The sequence below is a fragment of the Heterocephalus glaber genome, unplaced genomic scaffold (genome assembly GCF_053883595.1).
Source record: "Heterocephalus glaber isolate CG9 unplaced genomic scaffold, H.glaber_assembly_v1.0 deba00000621, whole genome shotgun sequence".
NCBI lineage: Eukaryota > Metazoa > Chordata > Mammalia > Rodentia > Bathyergidae > Heterocephalus > Heterocephalus glaber.
Window position 1 is genome coordinate 3,663,313 of NW_028258153.1, and position 22,244 is coordinate 3,685,556.

Below are 22,244 nucleotides of genomic sequence, written 5' to 3' on the forward strand. Positions count from 1 at the left end.
GGAGCAATTGATTTTAAGAGCTGTTGATTGTAAGTGGGTTTACTGGTATCAAATGTGCTGTCACTTACAATTAAGCCTTATCAGTTACCTTGGACCTACATCTCCAATGGGACAGGTACTGTGCAGTCCCTGGCCAGATTGGGGACCCATCACATTCTGCACTTGCTGAGGGGACTTGGATGACTCACGTGCCCCCTGGCCTTGTGTCCTCATCTGCAGTGGTGCTAAATATGTGTCTTTCCACCTGATTCCTTTCATAGGCTTTCTGTAAAGATGCAATTAAATAATAGATCCTCTGAAGGCCTTTTGAAAATTTAAATGCAAAGGGAAACACAGGCTATTATTTGGGACTGAAATATGCACTTTGTAGTTTAGCGTGGTAACTGGGGTCTCTGTTTTGCTAAGCTGGTTCCTGCTTTGCAAACAGTTAGGGGAGGAGATAATACATGTGATGAGAGCACTTTGAAAAGTTAAATGCAGTGTGAAAGTGCAAGGTATTATTATTTGCCAGGGAATTATCCACACAGAGGAACATCTGTAGGCTTGGAGGGTCTGATTGCTGAGTTGGTTCCTATGTTGCTGACACTTGGGAGAGGAATGTGGGAGGGGAGCTTTGTACATATGCCCAACATTGGGCTGCCTTGCTGTTTCCTGCCTGGCTTCCTAGGTTCTCTGCTCATTCTTCTGTTGCATGGTTATCCTGCTTTCCTGCCTGTTCAGAGTCTAGGGACGAGGGCATCAGACTTTGTGACAGGACCACACTGCCAAGACACTGTGGCTCACGTCAGAGCCTCGGCTCCCTCACCTGTAAGAGGCTTGAAACTAAATGAGAATACAAGATAATTCTAAAGTCCAATGTAAATTTTGCATTTTGACAGCTCTACGTGAACACATTCACTAATTTGTTTTCAGCTTCCCAAACTTTAGAAAGCTATATCAACTTAAGATTATTTCCCAATTCCATTGTAATATTCTTCTGATTCCAAATTTATACTTAAAGGTGTAGTTCAGTGATAGTGTTTGCCTAGCATCTACAAGGCCCTAAGATCAATTCTCAGCACTGCAAAAGCTAAAATTGTATTCCCAAGTCTTGAGTTGATTTTCCAGTTCATATAATTAATACATATATTTATGTATTACTGATTCACAATCTATATGTACTAAAGATTTCTAATTCCCAAAGCTTTACAATAAAACCAGAATTCGCTCCCATACGACATAGGAGCAGAACGAAAGTGTTGAAACCGTATACCAGTTTCACGGAAGAGAATTGAACAAAGCAAACAAAATCTTCCCATTTTCACTCATACTAGTTTTCTCTGAAATCTTAAGGAATGCAATCCAGCATAAAACAAATATTTACTATCTCAGTTTTTATCAATAATTTAGAAATTTATATATAGCAGCTGAAATCAACAAAAACATTGCTTTAAGAGTATAATACGCTAATGAGTTTTTGTGGTAGTGGTTATCATGGTTATAATACCAAGACTTACATTATCTATCATACTGAACATCACTGCCATTTGATTTATGTAGAATTACTCATGACAACATATTTTAATATGGAATATATGCATATATAATATAAACATGTATGTACATAATCTGGAAAAATAGCCAATAATTGTATCTCTAAGAAGATCTTTCCTCTCTGGATTTGAAATTATATTACAAGATATTTGTTTTATGTTTAAAATTGTGGTTAAGAGCAGAGATTCTAGACTCTGCTTGGGTTTGGCCATGACTCATTACCTGGGTGAGAAATATATTTACCTTGTTATTTCACTTCTGTGCACCTCAGTCTTCTCATCTGTGAAATGTGCCCTGTATCTGCTTGATGTAATTATGGTAGCAAGAACTCATCTTGAATTGGAGGGGAGTAATTTTCCTTTAAATTTTTTTTTAATAGACGGAGTAAATACAGTAAAGCAAAACAAGAAGCAGATGAAGAGAAACATTTGAATCAAGGTACAGAACGCTGTATTAAAATAATTTTCTTTAGAGCATGTCTTGTTTTCTAGTTTAGAAGTGTCTAAATAATATTAACATGGCCATTATTATTTACATAATTATCCCAGTTAATATACTTCAGAGATATAAAATCAAACAGGTGACTCAAGATGGTTTAAAGTGAAATTAAAGACTAGGATGAGGTGGAGAAATTCCTTTAGAATCTTCTATGTCCTTATTTTATCCTGCACACTGAAAAAAAGGATTAGTGTAGCTGACTCATTCTTGTAGTTAGGTGGCAAGATTTTATAAGTCATTTTCCTCATATAAAAATAGGGGAGAGAGAGCAGTAAAAGAATAATAAATTGAACAGTATTTACTACTTCCTAAAAAACAGCAGTGCATGATGCAGAGTTAGTGACTCTCAGTAATTATTCAGTGGATTCTAGGTATTTTGATGTTTCAAATGGGCTCAAAGAATAAACTCAAAGAATTGGGTCCAGAATGGCTCAGGCAGAGTAGAAGATCCTGAAAGGAACAGTGATTGACTATCCAGGAGTACTTTGTCATAGGACTCTCTGGGATTGGGACAATGTGCTCTGCCTGCGCTCTTAGCCAGTTGTCACATGTGCGGTTGAATAATTGAATCGCAACTCTTGTGAGTAAGAGGAATTTAAATTTAATTTTAACTTCTTTGCATTTAAGAACTTACCCGGAACTAGTCGCTCACATTAATACAAGATGATGAAGGAAGAGTGACAGAGAGAAACATGAATAAGCTTGAAGAAGATTTTCAGGCTAGAAGATACAATGATGGGATACAAGGGGTTTGATGAAGTTTCACTTGTCCACCTTGTTCTCTTTCTGAAAGAAAGCATTTTGTTCTCATATAGTATATATGTTTAGAAACAAAAATGCTATGTGAAAAACAAGTGTCAAGAGAAAGCCAACTGAAGTAGATTATTCCTAACAGTAGATACAGAGACAAAGGAAAAGATGGAACGCTTGGAGAATGCTTGGAGAAATAGGAGTCCCAATGGCTCCAGTGAAGATAGATTAGTATAACTATGTTGCTTCAGACTCACATTCTGAATTATTTTGTGACTCCTAAGTACAGCTGAACTCCACTTCCTGGTGTCCAAACCATTTATAATTAAGCCAGCATCATTTTCTTCAGCTCAAACTTCCTGGGGAACTTCAGTATCTTGGCTTATAGCACCTTCTTTCTAAAACAGAATGAAAGTGAAGGTTCCATACAGAGTCTATATTCCCAAATCAACTAGCGGGTGATACTATCTTTTTTTGTCTATGTTAATGTGGGTTTTATCTAAGTATGTTAATTATTGGTCACATGTTTAATTGATCCAGCTAGTGAAGGAAACGTGACCTCATGTAGACAAGGCAGATGACAAAGTTCCTGTTATATTTACTAAGACAGACTGACTGGTGTGGGGTGGAACATAGTCCAGGACAAGACAAAAGGCCTGAGAAACTGACCAGGGCAACAGTATTCAGCTAGCACCTTCACTATTTCCTTATAGACTCCCTTTCTGTATATGGGATGGGTTGTTTTTAAACTCTCGTCCTTGAAATGTGAAGACAGTCCAGTCCAGGAAGTCAGTAGAGCTAGGGACTCTTGAGCAGGGAACAAGTCTTTATTTACTCACTAATAAAAATCTACGCAAAAACTTAAAACATTTTCAATAGTCTAAGACCATATAGCTAGCCTAACTTTTCCCTGTTAAGAATGTTTTAGGCCGGGACTACTTCTATTAATTAGTAATTCCTGAGAAGCTTTCACTCAACCTATCCCATCTTCATTACTTAGGTGTTAGAACTTACGTGGATCCCTTTACATATGAAGATCCCAACCAGGCAGTTCGAGAATTTGCCAAGGAGATTGATGCATCTTGCATTAAGATCGAAAAAGTCATAGGAGTTGGTAAGTGTCTGAATATCTGTCTAGCAAATCAGCTATCTTGGTGGATTTAAATGCATGTATGTAAATTATATAAATGTATATGAGTGTTGCATGTACGTCTATATATGTAAATATCGTGTAATGAGAGTTCCTTATTTGAAGTATAAAATATCTACAATAAAGACCTTTCACAGTTTTGATCTTGTTTTCAGGAAGAAATTAATAAACATGTGAGGCGTAACTAAGCAAGAGTAAGCATGTGAATAAAATGAATAAGCATGTGAGAGGGGAAGTCAGACTGATTACATTCAAAATGTTCACTCTGCTCCTTATTGTCAGACTTTGCACAGATTTTTCCATTAAGCCTCAGTTTCTCCTGAAAAAAAGAAAATGGAAGTGATAATAGCACCTACCAGAGTTTTGGGGAAAGATTAAATGAAATAATCTATGTAAAGCACTAGCACCTTGCCTGGCAGATAATAAGCACTCCATGAATGTTAGCTAAAACCCTTGAATCTTGAATGTGTTTCTGGTGCATTATAGATTCCTTTTCTCTCCTAAAGGTGAATTTGGTGAAGTCTGCAGTGGGCGGCTCAAAGTGCCTGGCAAGAGAGAGATCTGTGTGGCTATCAAGACTCTGAAAGCTGGTTATACAGACAAGCAAAGGAGAGATTTCCTGAGCGAGGCCAGCATCATGGGACAGTTTGACCACCCAAACATAATTCACTTGGAAGGCGTCGTCACCAAATGTATGTGGGGTCACTCCCTTTACAAAGCCAAGCTAGAAGTTACTGGGATACTAAACAGACGTTTTCTTTGCAGGGAAGTGGCAGATGGAGCAGACCCACTGGTTGCTAATAGGAGGAATTCGGTGTAGGACAAGTCATTAATCTTGTAGTCAGCGCTAAATGGGTCTATGGTTTCAGCTGATACCCCATCTCCAAGGCAGCTTGTGTGAGATTTTAGGGAAATTAATATTGCAGACTTTTGGTGTGTCATGCCATCTTTCAAATCTCTGCCAGGCCAAACTGACTGTCATAGGGTAGGCACGAGCAGATGGCGAGCAAAATAAATTTTAAGTACTTTTCATATAAAGCACACCAAAACCTCAACACACCTTGTGTGGAAGCTTGGGTGCCAGATGCAGGGAGTGAATCTTGAAAAATCTTTATTATGTTGGGGGGGATTTGCTTGTCTGCTCTGCCTGATTTATGGCTGGTGCCATCCAGTGCCTATTTACAGTAACACCTGGCTGAACCTTCTTTTTTTAGTCCATTAGCATTCCTTGAGCCTGTGAACTACGCTTCAGTTAAAATATGACACAGATGAACAGATGCATTTTGCCAAGCAAAGCCCATGTGTATCTGTACATGGCTAAGACATCCTAATAAAGTGCGGTGTGGACAGTGCAGCTGAAGCAGTGACTGTTTAGGGTGTTGCTGCTCCTGGAGTGGTGGGACCAATTATAGTACTGCACCAGTCAAGGATCTTGTAGGCGTGGGGCTGTCTTTTGGAAGGTCAAGGCTCACTTTGTTTGATACAATGTGTCTGTGTAAAGGATGCAGGAGCAGAGTACTGGGAGCTGGCTACTTCAGAGCATGAAGCTGGGCGTGCAGGGTGGAGCTGGGAAGGGTTCAAGAGTAAAAGTGAGACAGAGTAGTAGTAGGATAGAAGGCACGGAATCGCTACAAAGAGGAAATGGTAGCTTACCAAAGTGTGAAAGTGTATAATTCAGAGGTCCTCAGTTAAACATAAACAAGAATCCTGTTACACATTTGTTAAAGCAGCTTCTGTTTAAAACTCATCCCTGTAGGTTGGCATCAGCGAATGAGGTAGAACCCCTGAGCTTGCATTTCACAAGAGCTTGCTCCAATGTTGCAGGTCCAGGAACTCCGCTTTGGGAACCATTGGCCTAGTGACCAAAGACAGCTGTGTACTTAGAACAGATGACCTCGGCCAGTAGTTCAGTCATTCTGTTTCAGTTTCTTCATCTGGAAAATGGTGATAAAAATAGAACTTGCCTTACAAGGGATACAAATAAAATATTTAGAGTGGTTAGCATAAAGGCCAATTTTAAAAAAAAAACAAACCTCATCTTAAATGTATTATTTTATCTGAAGAAGTGGATCTTTCCTCTTGTTCAGAAACATTCAGAAAGCAAACTTAGTGCCGAGGATATATGATTTTTCACCTAAGGTGAGGGCTATAATTAGCATAGAATACCTCTATTGGCTTTTTAAGATTAGTTTTACAGACAGGATATTTTTCTGTTGCCTGTGGCCTTCAGGGTTGGTTGGAGCCCCTCACTACTTTAATTAAAAGATAACATTACGTTTAAATACTTTTGCAGGTCCATTTTCCAAAAAAGAGGCTCTGTTCAGCTCGAGGTGTTTTTTCTGCCGCAGACAGTGATTTTCATAGCACCTTGGCAGAAAAGGGGAAGAAACAGGGAATCTTTGTATTAAAGTCCCACCGCGCCTTTAAAAGGCATCGCTATTACAGCTGTAACTGTTATAAATGACTGGATGTATTTGCATAATGCAGTTGTCGCTGAATTAAAATGATTTAAAATTTCTAGCGGAAATGCAGCCCCTGTGCCCCTCCTCCTGTCCCCCTGCATCCCTGCCTGTTGCAGGGGAAGAGCCACCTCTATGCATGAGCACAGCCCCAGCCCATTTTAAACAAGCCCTTCTGCTGATGGAGACGTTCATCTTTATTTCCCTTGCAGAGCTCATAAAGATTCTGACAAATGGATATGTTTTAATAAACAGAAGAAAGAATGTAGAAAAATTGTGGAGATGGTGTCAAGTGTCAGACTAGGGAAGTGTGAGGGTCAAAGGGTAGAATGGAAGAGTGTGAATTCATTACCAGCAGTTACTTGAGTAACTTTGTAAATTGGCAGGAGCACCATAGATTCTTCTCCCTCTTCTGCTCTCTTCTCCAAAGCTCCAGAGGAATCTGGTGAAAGAGAAGTAGGTGTTAATGTTTGGCCAAGAGAGCCAGCCTTTCTTCATTAGCTGACGAAGTATCTTTTGATTGAGGCAAGTTAATTAGAACTCACTCAGATGATTTGATCTGTCCAAAGACCGGGATGCAGATGTACAGGGTAAATGCATCCTGTTTATACAGATGGAGGATGGAAAGAGGCACCAGGATCCCCCCTCTGCAAAGGAGAAAACTGGAAAGGTTTAATCCATCCTTTGGTCTGCGCCAAGATGCCTTTTTTTTTGTATGAACTTTTATTTTTTCACTTCAATACTCTTATTGTCTTGTAATTCAAAATGTTTGCCTGTGAGTGATTTCGCACACATGCACAAAATAAACAAAATAAGTAGCCAACAGCATCTCTGGGTGGAAAATGTGTCCATTGAGAGTAATAATGGATGCTTTTCAACACAGAAATGTCCAGCCCATTTTCCCTGACTGACAAGTCCAAACAATCAGCATGGACAGCAATAAAAATAAATCTTTTAGATTTATTAAACTGATGTTTTATTTTTATCCAAGGAAGTCTTTTATGGACTCTTTGTTTTACCTTCGTTTGAGTAAGAAACAGGATTACCACCCTCCTCTCTCCAATGACACCCCTTAGAAAGAAGGCATTTCGGACCTTCTGTCCATTGGCAAAAAAGAAACTAAAGAATGTTTCTTATTTCCTAAGGTCCTCAGAAAGAGAACTAAAGAGGAGTGAAAGTGCTATTTGTCCCCCCAACTAGACCTAGTGTATGAAATCATTTTGATTTCTTTGCTAAAGTAGGGGCAATGTACTGAGCATGTTCTAGTACTGAATTTAAATTCCTATCTCAGATGAAATAATTGACTGAATATTTTCTGTGATGGTTTTGTGTTTCAAGGTGGATAGTTTAAGGAAGGAAATGGAACAAGTTTATGTATAGATAGGGTAAAAGAAGAGGAAGGCTAAATGAAGCCCTTGGCCAGAGCAAGACAAAAGACTGTACGTTATGCATGCTTGGGTTTTAAGATGTGTCCAGATCATGAAATATCCAACACCACCCTGCCTCTTGAAACTGGGGTTTCCCTAAGTAAAGAAAAAAAGTTCCTCTGTCCAATGACTTCTTTAGCATCACACAAGTGGCTCTTCTGGGGACAAAATAAATTAATTATCCTAAAGATTTTTTCATGTTCAAACAGGCCTGCCCATTATCATTTCCCCCTTTTGCTTGAGAAAGCAATTATCCATTCATGTGCTCTCTGGACACCAGAGGCCACTTTAGTTAAAGACCTTGTCAACAAGCCACCCAAAGGGTTAACCTTCCAGATGGAATTCAAACCTACTCGTCCTTTTAATATTTCATCCCCAGCTCCCCACAGCTGAGGCATAAGCTTGGCTTGCTTTAATTAAATTAGATCACACAAGACAGGTGTCTTGGCAGTAAAATTGTGCACAGCCCATTTTTATCTCATTAACTGCACCGCTCATCAAGGGTTTTTGTTTTTCTTTCGGAAAACTCTAGGTAAACCAGTAATGATCATAACAGAGTACATGGAGAATGGGTCTTTGGATGCCTTCCTCAGGGTATGTGTCTGTTTTATATTAAACCCAAGAATATGGGTGTTTAGAAAATGCTTAACAGATTCCTTTTCCATTCTGTTTGCTTATAGTTGTGGACTTTATGAACAGAGCAAAGGAAGAAGAAGAGAAATAGAAAATAATGTGGTTTTTAAGGGTATTAAATAATCCATGGGCAATGGGGGAGGTATTTGATTTATTCTTGTAGAGTGAAGTGGTTTAAGCCATAGATTCATTACACTTGGATAATTTCCATCTATCACAGGAAGCAAACCAATTCCTACAGTACACTCTGAGTGAATTAGTGACTTTGGTCAGAACAGTCCGGAAATAATGTTGAGTTTCATTGCATAGCGGATACAGATATCAAAAAAGTCTCAGTAATAAATGCAGGGTGATAATTAATTTGGCCTAATCCTAATAGGATTTCTCTCCATTTCTTTTCTGTTCAGAAGAATGATGGCAGATTTACAGTTATTCAGCTGGTGGGCATGCTCCGTGGTATTGGGTCTGGAATGAAGTACCTATCTGATATGAGCTACGTGCATCGTGACCTGGCTGCACGGAACATCCTGGTAAACAGCAACTTAGTTTGCAAAGTGTCTGATTTTGGCATGTCCAGAGTGCTGGAGGATGATCCCGAAGCAGCTTATACTACTAGGGTAAGAACGATTTGCCACCTGGGATTTCATTATGATGAAACAGATCCCATCTTTTCACCTTAATAATAATTAGCCCTTTGTGTTTTTGTTTTGTTTTGTTTTGTTCCTTCATCCTTCAGAGCCTCTTCCTGTCTCTGCATCCATTTCTAAACCATGTTTCTGAAAAAGAGGTTTTTGAAACAGACTAAATGTATGACCATTTTACAGAGCTACCAGCTACAACCAAAATAAATTCTTTCTCCTCTGAAATTTCTTGGACAATGTAGAAGATGTTTTTAAACATTAGCAAAATGAGAAGCAAGTATAAAGGGTAATTTACAAAACAGATGATCAGTTACTATGAAAATCAGAAGGTAGCATCACTTATAACATTTACATTTATACTTTCTTCCTTTCTTATTTTGTCTTCCCTTTTCTGAGATTTTCTTTCTGGCTCTTTTTTATTTATTTTTAATCCTTATTCTAAACAAGACAAAGTAGTATTTCTGCTTGTTTGGCTACTGAATCTGAGAATGTATATACAAGATTTATAAAACATTTACACTACGCAAGGTTTTCCAGTATCTAATGGCCTTCATTTTACTGCTGGTAGATAAGCGTGGATTAGGGCACAGTTGAGAGTATTCTCAAAAGTATAAGTTAATGGCACTGCTATCTTAGGCTGACAATCTGAATATAAAACACTAATGGAATAAACACAGAATCATAAAACAGTTATTGGCTATTAAGGCTGACACTGTTAAAATCCATGGGGTAGACAGTTACCAGCCATTCTCCCCCTCTACCACTCAACATTTTACATCTGCAATTCCAAGCACTGGAGAATTTTTTGTTTGTTTGATTTGTTAGTTGGTTGGTTATTTAGGTTTTTGAGTAGTATTCAGTTTCTTTGGCTCCAGTTTTGATTCTTATACATATCCTCTTTTGAATTTCAAGTCTGTTCATTTCGAAAAGAATACTTCTTTGTGAGGGCTGAAGATATTTTATTTTTTTTCTCAGTAGTCAACAAGAGGGAGGTTAAAGGAGGCTTCTGAAATGATACATTAACATAGATAAACCCTTAGCCAAATATTTAGAGAAGAGAGGCCATACAATGGATTTGCAGAGTAAACCGCAGTATATCAAAGCAATTCGCAGGACAATTTATTGTTCTGTTTAATAGGCCTAATGAACCCAAGAAAACTTTAAACCATGGCTGCTTGGATAGCTCAAGGGTCTGTATTCAAGTTGGTTAATTTCCTCAGATGAAGCCCTAGAAAATCTGAAACTAAATTAAAAATACTTTACACAGAAGGATAAACAAACCAGAGACATTGGAGGTTAAAAAAACAAGCAGCAGCAATTTAAACTTTCTTGGTAATATATTGTTGACTTACCAATTTTGTGAATGTTTTAAAAAATTAAATAGTAACTAAGACGCTACCTTTCCTCTATTCAAATCAGTAATAGAGCTAATATCTGCTATTATTTGGCTTCCTTTAAGGGCCCGTTAACATTTCTTCTAGGTAGATATATTGAGCATGTTACATACTACTAAAAAGACAGTGTGATCAGCAGAAATTTTCATATTTATCCTCCTTTATTCTTTATTTCTAAAGCAGTGTTAAGCATTACCTCTGTTCTGCTGGGAAAAGGAATGCACTAAGAAGTCAAAACAAGTGTTAGCTATGTATCCTTTGACACACGCTGGATAACATGCGTTACTTCGTAAAATCCCCAGGTTCTCCCCTTTCTTCTACAGTATAGCCTTAAGCAGAGCTCAGATAATAGGTAAGCTTTTAAAAAAGTAATTAAGACAGATTACTTGGTCACTTCCCTATGACTAAAGGAAACATATGAGGAGAACTGTCTCAAGCTGGAAGAATTTAGTTAAAATAAACAAGTCTCGTATTGTTGGGAGAGCTAACTCAAGAATGCTGTTGTCCTGCCCGGCAAGAAGTGACTACATTCAGAAACAAAAATGGCATATCAGTAATGTACTTAGGGAATAACTTATGGCTTAAATGCTCACAGGGTGGCAAGATTCCTATCCGGTGGACCGCTCCAGAAGCAATTGCCTATCGTAAATTCACATCAGCAAGTGATGTATGGAGCTATGGAATCGTTATGTGGGAAGTGATGTCGTATGGAGAGAGACCCTACTGGGATATGTCCAATCAAGATGTGAGTCTCTGTGTTCTGAAATATATGGCTTTGCATTGAGATTCAGGAAGTCCTGGTTCACTGTGTGATGAAATGAGCATTTGGTTTGAAATAATATAAATTCAAGGTTCTTCATATAAATATATTTAGTATTCTAGTTCCACGTTAGGACCTACAGTGACTTTTGCTTACAAAGGTCAGAATTAAACAACTTCTACGGTATAGTGTGGGAGAGAGAGACACAAACAAATAGATACTGATAATAAACACCACGGGATAATGTTTCTATTCAGTGAACTTTCAGTACCATACTAAAGCAAAATTGATGTTTGGATTTTAAGGCAATGTAATAAAGATTATGAAAAAACAAAACTCACATGTGATAAAATTGACATGAAAGGTTTATTGAAAGAAAACTAGTGAATATTTTAAAGCTGGCATAGTTGTAATTACAGCTTGCCCCTCAAGGACTCTAAAATAAAGCTTCACTAAATGACCCTTTGTAAATTATGCACATCCCTTTAAATGTACCATCTGGACTAGTTCGTATGGGAGTATCCATGATGCCTGCAATTTCAGAATAGCATTCAATAATGACACTAATAAGATTCCAGAGTAATAGAATTTAATTACAAACATCTCCAGTAAGGAAGGAAAAATCCAAACAAAGAGCCCTAGATCAGAGGTCTTCCTCGAACACATTTGAGCTAATTCTGGAAAAATTTTAGTTACTTATAAAGGGCTTGGAAACTCAAAATAAAATGGCCACCTATAGTTTTTGAACTTCTCATTTTTTTATGTATAAGGTAAATGACCATCAGAAGATGTTTACAAGTGCGAGGTATTCAGCTTATCAATTAAAATTATATTTTAGAAAAACTTCTTTTTAAAACTCTCTCCAGTGTGTAGTGCTGCCTTGCTCTCCTGAAGGAACAGGAAGTTGCAAGCCTTGGTAATTACACAAAGAACCAGGTGCACTCAAATAGAATGCAGGTTGCCTGATCAGTAAAAGATGTTCAGAGCTGTAGAGAAACCAATGCGCTACATCACTAGTGGGGCAAAAAAGAATTCTCTACTGTGAATATCCCGATTAAAGGGAAGTGTAGTATTGATACTGTATTATTTGTAATTCGTAAAAGAAGAGTCATAGTGGATGGGAAGAAAGACAGCACAGCTGGCCTAAATTGCAGGTAACTACAAGCTGGATAAAGACTATGGAAGTGAAGTGTGTGTGATTTTTTATTTGATGTGATTATACCATGTAGATACCTTCAAATAGCTTCTTATATCAACATTTGGATGCAGGTTATAGACCCTCAGATGGAAAAAGACAAAAAAACCTGAGCAAATCAAGCATGTATTGATGTAATTATTTGATACTTAACTTTCCTTTATTTCAATTGAGAGAAGTGGCTAAGTGTTCCCAAGGGCACAGTATCTAAAGATACCAATATTCCCGCTTTACATATTTTCAGATCTGCAACGAGGACAGATTCTCTATTTTATTAAAACAATTGGCTGTTGTACTTATTATTTATGTTTTTTTGGCTTTATCCATGAAAACATCATCTGAAGCCAATTTTGCCCACCAATAATATAGATCTGTCATTCACATGTATTTGTCTCTCTGTGCTAGATTCTGTGTAGAACAGGAATCAATAGGAAATGTACCTGGAGAATGACCTTTCTGGGTAGAATTCATTGCACAAAAGTAACTATCAAAAATAGTAGAAACTTAACATTTTTTGTTTGAATCCTTTTCTCCCCTGAAAGATTCAGCAGTAAACTGAGAAAATTTGCTTTGTTAACCCACAAGCTATCTTCCAAGCTGATAGGGAACAGAGGGCTTTTGAGAGAGTATTGATCAGTCTGAGAAGTTACAACAAACTGAGTTACCTTAGTGCAATGTTGCTTGCATTCTCGTCAATTCAATGTAAAATGTTTTCATCAAGTTTAGAGTCAAAACCATGTACATTGGAAGAAAAAAAGAGAAAAAAAGCCAGAAGATCAAATTGACCTAATGTACTTGCCACAAATAAGTAGAATAAAATGAGATGCCATAGACAAGTCTACCTTCGAGAAGTAGATAATAGAATGAGATGTCACAAAGTACATGGGAGAAAAAGGAGTTAATTAATCAAAAGATGATTGTTAAAGTGAAGCAGTTTGCTGGTTAAGAAGACAATAGTCAAATTGGCAGCCAGAAATTGGATCCAACTAAATTAACTTCAGTTGAAAGCCAACTTCTAAGCAGTCAGTAGACCCATTGGGTGGATTCAATGTGGTCACCAGTATTTGCACAGCCACTGTTTCTCTACCAAAATAATTATTTTGGTAGCAAAATTAAACAAAACAAAATTGCTGATTTGAAACAAATAAAACTTCAAACCTTCAAACAAATAAAAGAGTTTCCAGAAGCTCAGAGTTACTCCTAAACAAAGCTTATGAGTGGCCAAGAAACTATGGAGCAATTCCCCTCTTTAAATGAGGCATGAGTCACACTCTATTACATTACTGGGATTCATACCCCGAATGGGAGGGGCTTAGAGAAAAGCCAATGAGAAAATAGTATAATGCCAGCTTAGAAAAGTTAGCATTGGCAGAGAGAGACTGCTGAATGATTTATATCTTATTAAGCAAGCAAAGCACTCTGGATGGTCTTGCACAATAAGATAATTATTGCCTACCATTTTAACTTCTTTCCTTAGGTGTGCAAGGGTCTCCTTTAAAATTTAAATTTAAAAAATCTATTACTAATACTTTTAACAGAGTCAGCCTGCAGACTATTGAGATCCAGAAAGAGACACAAAATTGATGTCTAAAGGTATAATCTTCCAAAAGGGACAATGGTTAGGCATCTCCAGTGTTGACCAGTGTTAGCTGTGTGAGCAGGAGGACTCAGGCTTAAAATTATGCCAAGGGAATTCCTTTTCTGTAAATGCCCCTGAAGGGATCTTTGGTGCTAGCTCAGGGTCTCTTTTGCTGGGAATGTGTAGGTGTGCTAATGGTGTGTTGCAAAGTGGGTAGGGGTTGGGGCAGGACCATGTGATTTCTGAGGGCACCACCGAAACTCTGATACCATGTTACTGATCTAATAGGGTTCTAACAACTTTGGACTAGGACCGCACCTTCCCTTTAGAGTTTCAGATTGGCATTGCTTGCCATTCGAGAACACCTCATAGCAACAGCTGGCTTCCTGCTCCTGCTGCCAGCAGTACTCAGGTCCAGTGTTGGCTTCTGTGGAGGAGTTGGCGCTATTCCATGCTCAAGCTTGCTGGTAACTTTATGTATGAGAAACATGCCTGTCTGGAGGGTGAACCTCCAGCAAAGGCCTGCCTGGCAGCTTAACATAGCATCCTGTTGTCTCCATAGGTGATTAAAGCCATTGAGGAAGGCTATCGGCTACCCCCGCCCATGGACTGCCCCATTGCACTCCACCAGCTGATGCTGGACTGCTGGCAGAAGGAGAGAAGCGACAGGCCTAAATTTGGGCAGATTGTCAACATGTTGGACAAACTCATCCGAAATCCCAACAGCTTGAAGAGGACAGGGACGGAGAGCTCCAGGTTTGCCATGCTGACTTAGTAGTGATGTATGAGAGGATGCATCAGAGGTGGCGGGCGAGTGGTGACTCATTTGAATTCCTTCCTTTTCTGCAAAGGCCACTTGATAGATCTCTGCAACTTGGGTGGCTTCTTTCTCAATTAGTCGAGAATTTACAGTACTTCTATTCATCCTTTTAAAGAGCCTCATGCCTGTTAGTCCTCATAGTAGTGAGAATATTTAAAAGGAAAAAGAAAGAACTAAAGTGCTTATTTTATCCTGCTGGCCCTGAAAATTTAGCAAAAGGCTGAAATATACTCTTGGAAGACATTTAAGTCAGTAAGTAGATGGTATATTTTGAAAAGACAAAAGAACATGAAATAAGAAAAAATAAAGATGGAAGGTCTTTAAATACTGCATTTCTAAGTTGACTTATCAAGTGTTAATTGTAGCAGGAGATTCTTTAGGTTTCAGTCTGATTTCCCCTTTCTGAGTCTTAGAAGGACACAGAGTCAATGTAGAAATGGATCAAGTTACAAAAACCAGGCAGATGAATTTTTGAGAAGGAGTTTTAAAACAAAAAGGATTGGACCATCTGTGAAAGAAGTAGTTAATTCACTAGCAAGAGTGACATGAAGTGTGTCAGCCTACGAAGTACACAAGGATACTCCTTGTGCCATAATTCACTGGGAGCTTTCCCCCATGCAGCATATGAGCTTTGCTGCTATCACATTCAGGATGCCTACGTGCCAGTTCCGTCTGAAAGAGTGCACACCACCCTTATTATCTAAATCGTTTAAGAAGCCAAGAGCAATAAGACCAAGTGACTCTGGCCTGTGACAAGGATGCACCACCTCATCTCCAAATCTGAGATTCTCAAAGCCTCTTCCTTTTATCAGGTTATGATTTAAAATACTTCATTCCTCCATAATGTTTAAGCCCTGTCAATCTTTGCAGGCCTCTGGTATTTTCCTTCACTCTTTCTCCTAAAAACTTGGCTTCAAGGTCCTGGAAGAGAAGGAATACATTTATTATCATAATACATGAAAAAGAGAATTTGGAGTAGATAGCAAAGGAACCTTCTTTTCTCCTCTGTACTTTCTGATCACTATCATTGGCCATTAGACAAAAAGCTCTTGAAATCACCTGGAAATGGCCTAAATTCACATCTTAACTCGACCACATGGTAACTGTCTGAACAGAAGAATGAAATCTACCATTTCTGGGCTGTTTTTTGTTCTGTTCTCAAGAGATGGTGAGAAGGGGCCTATGAGGCCTCCTTTCTAGGTGTAGCCAGCTTCTTCAGTTCAAGGTCAGCCTCATCTGTCTTTTAGATCTTCAGCTCCTGAGCCCATGTCTGCGGGTTCTAAGGCCAGTCTCTTGTTGCTCCTCATGTATTTAGGAGAATACATAAGGTGTTCAGTCTCTAATACCACACAATACCTGCTTTGCACCAAAGTACAGAGTAAATTGAATTATTGGATACACTTTTCTTATTTCTAAACTTTTCTCACTGATGGTGCAATGCTTATTAGTATTGCTGATAATAGGATGTAACCTAACATGTTATGTGCTCCAGCACAAAATTAGGCAAATGTCATGGTGTTCCACAAAGAACACAGATACTTCCAGAGCAAGCTTGAGACTGACCCTTAGAGTTAATTGACCATGAATGAAGATATCTTCATCCTGAGGTCATTTTGACCTTGTCAGGCATTTAGAGCCTCTATCTTACATTGCTAATGGGCTTGGCTTGAAGTTAGAAGGAAAAGCAAACCAATAAGTCCTGGTTTAAAGACAAATGCTATTGCTGTATATCCGGGACTCAATTGCATATCTAGAACTCTAGGTGTTAATTCTGTAACTCAAATTTGAGAGGAATTAAAATCTTGATTATTCTCACTGTAAACATCTGCAGTTTTCCTCAGAATATTAAACTTATTTCAAGTAATGGGTACAAAAGAGGTCACAAAGTCAACTATTATTTGGACATAAAGCTGATCAGTAAAACAAATCTTTATTGTAACATTTATATGAGGAAGTAGTGCAAAGCAAAATAACTTAGATAAAAGTAAATAATTTTAAATGGAATTGGATTAATTCTTCTTTGTAGACAATCAAGGCATTATATTGACCTAATTTTGTTACTACCAGGAAAGAACTGCTTGATTGAAATTATATAATTCCAATGTAAATGTTTGTACTCAAACATAATCTCAGGATGAAAGTCAGGTCCAATTGTTAAGATCAAACTTTTAAGGAAAAGGCAAGTTCAGGAAAATGTAACAACAAATAACAGTATTTCTGTAGAGGTAATCATAGTAAAGGTGGCATAAAATAACTCTGTGAAGATCTGTCCTTCGATTATTTAGAAGTCGTGATGAAGATCACTACAATTCTCCTAATAAATACTTTCCCTAAAAGAGGTGATTTACTGTTTATCAACAGGATGATTAATGGCAGAATTCTTGCCTCCAGTCATTCTTGACAGTGGCCTAATATGAAACACCTGGCCTGAGAAATGAGTAGACTAATAAATAAGTTAATAAGAAAGGCTTTGAATTTGTTGAAATCATTATTTAGAAGCCCCAGTGAAGGAATACGAGAAGCACATTCCACAGTCCAAACAGTGATCAAAGTGGCCATTCTGTCTGCCCGTTTTGGTGCACGTGCTGGTCAGGCCTGGGTTGATTAAAGAGGGGATTAACTCCCTGCTGTCCCTAGTTGGGCCGAATGGCCTGAGCCTGCCTGCAGACCGGGCTGCAAGCATGCGGACTTGAACTCTCGCTGTTTTCTCTGCTTCCATCAAGTCTGGCAGGTCACAAGCTCACAATATTCCTTCCTCGTACTTCACTAAGCTTTCCATAGTTGCAAAGTAACATCTGTAATATTCAGTGCTAGCAGGCACTGAACTCTTTCTGCACAGGCTGTTTCAGCCACAAAGGCTGCCTCACTCTTTACCCCTCGCTGGGATGTTAAAAGACTTGCTATGAGCATTAGTGCTCTGAAGAGGGCCACATGAAACAAGTTCAAGAAATGAAATTCAGCACAAATAAGTGATTATTACCTATATTCGCAGCTTTGTCAAATTAAGGGCAAAAGTCACATGGTTATACTTGAGGATGGATATTCCATTTCAAACTTCTCTTGGCTCTCTCTCAGTTGCTCTTGCCTGTTTTAGGCTGGGTGACTTCTGAGTTTTCCTGTGGCGCTGCTAGCTCCTGTCTGTTTACACTTTCTCCTTTCACTTCTAGACCTAACACTGCCTTGTTGGATCCCAGCTCTCCTGAATTCTCTGCCGTCGTATCAGTAGGCGACTGGCTCCAGGCCATTAAAATGGACCGGTATAAGGATAACTTCACAGCTGCCGGTTATACCACACTAGAGGCTGTGGTGCACATGAACCAGGAGTAAGTACTCAGCGATGTAACACGAAAGGGTAAATCTAGATTTCGTAGTATTTTCCTTATTTTTTTTTTTTTGCCTTGAGCTACATAATCATCCTACTCATAATAAAAAAACCCAAAAACTGGAATGCCTCTCATTTTGATTGCGTATATTTTTGCACAGCCTCTATAAATCCCCTACATTGTTGCGCTGCATTGCTGAATTGAACATTTTAATACACCTGCCTTGTTGTGCTGTGCTAACTGTGGCTGATTCAAATGTGTGTCTGCTTGAAGTCCAGAGAAAGAGATTCTCGGCCCTTGTGACTTTTTCTCTCCTTTTTCATCACCCCATGTACAGTGACCTGGTGAGAATTGGCATCACGGCCATCACGCACCAGAATAAGATTTTGAGCAGCGTCCAGGCAATGCGAACCCAGGTGCAGCAGATGCACGGCAGGATGGTTCCTGTCTGAGCCAGTACCGAATAAACTCAGAACTCTTGAAATTAGTTTACCTCATCCATGCACTTTAATTGAAGAACTGCACTTTTTTTACTTCGTCTTCGCCCTCGGAAATTAAAGGAAGAAGTATCTGCAGCGTTGCTTGGTGTACGGATTGCTGAAACGGTGGGGCTTTTCAGAAATGACAGCCGGTCATTGGGATTAGACCTGGAACAAATGGTTTCTCAGAAGTACCTAAGTCCATCGCCAGTGTGTAAAATACATGTAACTATATAAATAGAACTCTGCCTCCCTCCGAGTTTAGATGCTGTATTTGCCGCCGGACACTGAGCTTCTCCGAGGATCCTTGATCCCTCCTCCATTTGGAATTACAACCGTAGTGTTTTGTTTGTGGCATAAATTACAGTCATCTCCCTCCACTGGTGTGAGGACCATGCCCGGGAACAGTTGCGAAGGATGCAGTTGTAGCTTTTAGGGCTTGGTTCATAGCATGGAAAAAAGGATGGATGAAAACCATGTGGCTCGTGGGTGTTGCTTCTTCAGGGTCCTCATCACTGGTGGATTCTTCGGACATGGTGGGGCTGAGAAAAAAAGGGAAAGCAGATTTTTTAAAAATACAAGACCCCAAACCCCTAACTGGACAAAGGAAGTCTGTCTCTTTGGGCCCGAGGCTGTGCCATATATAGTCTTATTTGTGGACTCTGCAAACTTATCATAACTAACTTATAGAAAATGGGCTGTGACAATCTGGAACAGGGAACTTTCATACTTCCCTCCTTGTAAAGAAGCAACCTCAAATCTATAAGGTAAGCCAAAAGAATCAACAATGAATCTCCAGCAAAAAACAAATGTGTATGTGTGTGTGTAAACTTGATCTCATTTGAAACGCTGAATAGCAAGTATTCTTTCATGTCCTTTAGGTAGTATTATTGGGTTTTTTTCAGGAGTTCAGGCCTTTCCTGATAATAGAAAAGGACATCAAATACAGTATGGTTCCGCTAATGTTCTTCTAGGAAGCCGTGAAATGTAAATTACACAAGGTGGAGATGCCTCTGGCTGTATTTTCGCTCACGAAGGGTTCCTCTTGTCCTTTGGTACCAAACATTCGTATCTTCTGGGTACCTGATTGCAACATTAAGGACCTTTCTCTCTAGTTGTTAAATCACACATTCCTCCTTTGGGAGAGTTTGCTTCCTTGGAGAAGGCTGGGATGTCTTTTGCATTGGTCTAATCTCTGTCCTATTCCAGGAATCATTGCCCCAGAGGGATCAGCTGAGAAGGATTTACAAAGATGTCAGTGGGAGACATGACCCTCATGCTGACTTCCTTGTTGTCTGAAAGTAACCTAGTAAAGAATGCATCTTTCAGCCATAAGTTCATAAACGGCTTTCAATGGTTCTATTTTATGATTTTCTTAAAACAGATGAATTAAATGGCTCTGTTCGATCCTAGAAGCAAGAGACCTAACTTTGGACTGGGAAAATTTTAACTTCAAAAAACGTTCCATTTTTATCACTTAAACAAAAGCTTGGCTAATTTAATAACCTTTTTTACCCCCTCTCAGTTTTATCCTGAAAGCTATTTCTTATCGAGCAAAGAATGTTAAATTTGATGCTGTCAAATCATGACAGTTTAGTAGAAACCTTTTTTTGCAACATAAGTTGTAAAAGCTTTTCTGCTCAGAAGGAATGTAAAATTTGTTTTTAAAACTGCTCCAACAATTTTTGTTTTATCACCACTTTTGCTGAAGTATGAGTTCTGGAAATTCATGTTGAAAGTTGACAGTGTAGGTTGAGCTTTTGGTTTTGGTTGGGTTTTTTGTTGTTGTTTGCTTTTAGAAAATGTTATTTTTTTTTCTTTCAACAAAGCTGTTGAGTATTTTGATTTCAATAAAAAAGGACCAATTACGATAAGAAAGCATTATGAAATTGTACATTAAATTAAAACAGGCTGTTACCTTGCAGGCATTGAATAATTAAAGAATTGTTTACTTATTTTTCTAAGTATTGAACATATTTAAAGCAGAACTTTTCTATAGAGAAGATGTACTGATTCTAAAACATCCCAGGAAATTAAAGCTATATACTATGCTGGAGTAGTTTTGTTACTATTTGGTAGGTATCTCTATAAATGAAATAATCAAGTGAGGATTGAAAGAAAGGTAGAATATGAAATCTTACGTCATTTAAAGATTACATTTTGAATCTTAATTTTAACACTTGAATGTGTTAGAGTCATAGCCAATGGAAGCCCCCCCCCCACCAAAACACAAACCTTTCCAATTACCTAAAATAATCACCATCAGCAGTAAAAGTGTTTAGTGTAGTCACTGCCTCCTTGAGGTTCAGAAGAGAGACATGGGAACAGTAGGAATGTCCCATTGCTTCCCAGGGGTAGAGCCAGACTCTGGCATTGGATCAGCTATGGATTCTAAAGCCATCTGAAATGCTGACACTGGGAAATTCACCCCACTTTTCTTTATAACTTAGTTCCTCCCCTGTAAGTTAGAGAGGTGATGATACCTTTGTAATAACACATTTCCTGATGGATGATGATGATGTGTGTGTATGAAATGCTCTTGGGGACAGCACAGTGAGCTTCCAGGAGAAAGGGCAGTCTGCTTCCTTTGATGGCTCCTCAGTCTGCTGTCTTTCACTTGTGACCCTGCATGCTGTACTGCGTGGGCCCAAGCAGGATGAAATGCAGTTCAGTTGTAGGGATCCTGCAGATAAACAACCCTGGTTTAAATGGATTTATGGGCAGTTGGGGCTAAATGTATATCTATACAAAAGTGGTAGCTCTAGCAAATGACTCCTAAGGGATTACCATACATTGTTTACCCTAGAAATTTATGAAATTGTTATTTTATAATTGGAAAGGCAGTCAACTTGGCAAGTACCGCTCCATTGCAATGAAAGGAACCGGATGGTAAAGCTATTTTGATGACTTTCTGGCTGACTCAAAGGAGCGGCACTTTGTTTATTTAGTCACAATGAATTCCCTTCAGCAACTCATGACCCCTCATACACCACATGCTTTACGTGGTCTTTGTTCAAGAAATTCCCCATGATAAAGGAGTTGTCTGAAATCAAAGGAGAGAGACTTATTTTTCTCAACTCTTATTCTAGCACCAACTAGATATAAACCTTTACATTCCAACTCTTCTATCTTCAGATGTCCAGTCATTTTCATTCATAATGCAAGAACCTCAACTCCACAAAATGCTCACTTAAAACTGTAAATATATTTACACAATAGACATCTATATGCTGGCATTAAGTGAAGAAGGGGGTTGGCATACTGAAAAGGGACAAATGTATTTCAGGCCATTCTTTCTCCTCTAAGAATGGAATTTCTAGTAGGAACAGAAACTATTTATTATACAGTTTGCCTGCTGAGTATGCCTGTAATTAATTACAGAGTCTGGGAAGCTGTGGCAGGAGGATCCTAAGTTCAAGCCCAACCTGGGCAGTTTAGGGAGTTAGCGAGACTCTGTCTCAAATTAAGAAATAATAAAAGGGCTGGCTGAGGATGTAGCTCAGTATGAAGCATGTAGGTTCAATCCCCAGTGCCACCCCCAAAATATATATATATATATAATATATATATATTATATATATATGGTGCCCACCCACATAATGT

General features: G+C 38.6%; 1 protein-coding gene across 2 annotated transcripts in view; it reads left to right on the top strand.

The window, feature by feature from the left end:
- Epha4 (EPH receptor A4) overlaps positions 1 to 22,244 on the top strand; it is a 143,877-nt gene that overhangs the window by 117,799 nt on the left and 3,834 nt on the right. The window contains exons 9-17 of one of the 2 annotated variants that reach the window (XM_004864483.4): positions 1,913 to 1,971; positions 3,782 to 3,895; positions 4,438 to 4,623; positions 8,350 to 8,411; positions 8,858 to 9,067; positions 11,081 to 11,230; positions 14,582 to 14,775; positions 18,007 to 18,191; positions 18,500 to 19,408. In XM_004864483.4, coding sequence (XP_004864540.1) covers positions 1,913 to 1,971; positions 3,782 to 3,895; positions 4,438 to 4,623; positions 8,350 to 8,411; positions 8,858 to 9,067; positions 11,081 to 11,230; positions 14,582 to 14,775; positions 18,007 to 18,166 — 1,135 coding nt within the window. In that variant the 3' untranslated portion in view covers positions 18,167 to 18,191; positions 18,500 to 19,408. The remainder of the gene's footprint in view (positions 1 to 1,912; positions 1,972 to 3,781; positions 3,896 to 4,437; positions 4,624 to 8,349; positions 8,412 to 8,857; positions 9,068 to 11,080; positions 11,231 to 14,581; positions 14,776 to 18,006; positions 18,192 to 18,499; positions 19,409 to 22,244) is intronic. The other variant, XM_004864482.4, reaches the window with a different exon arrangement.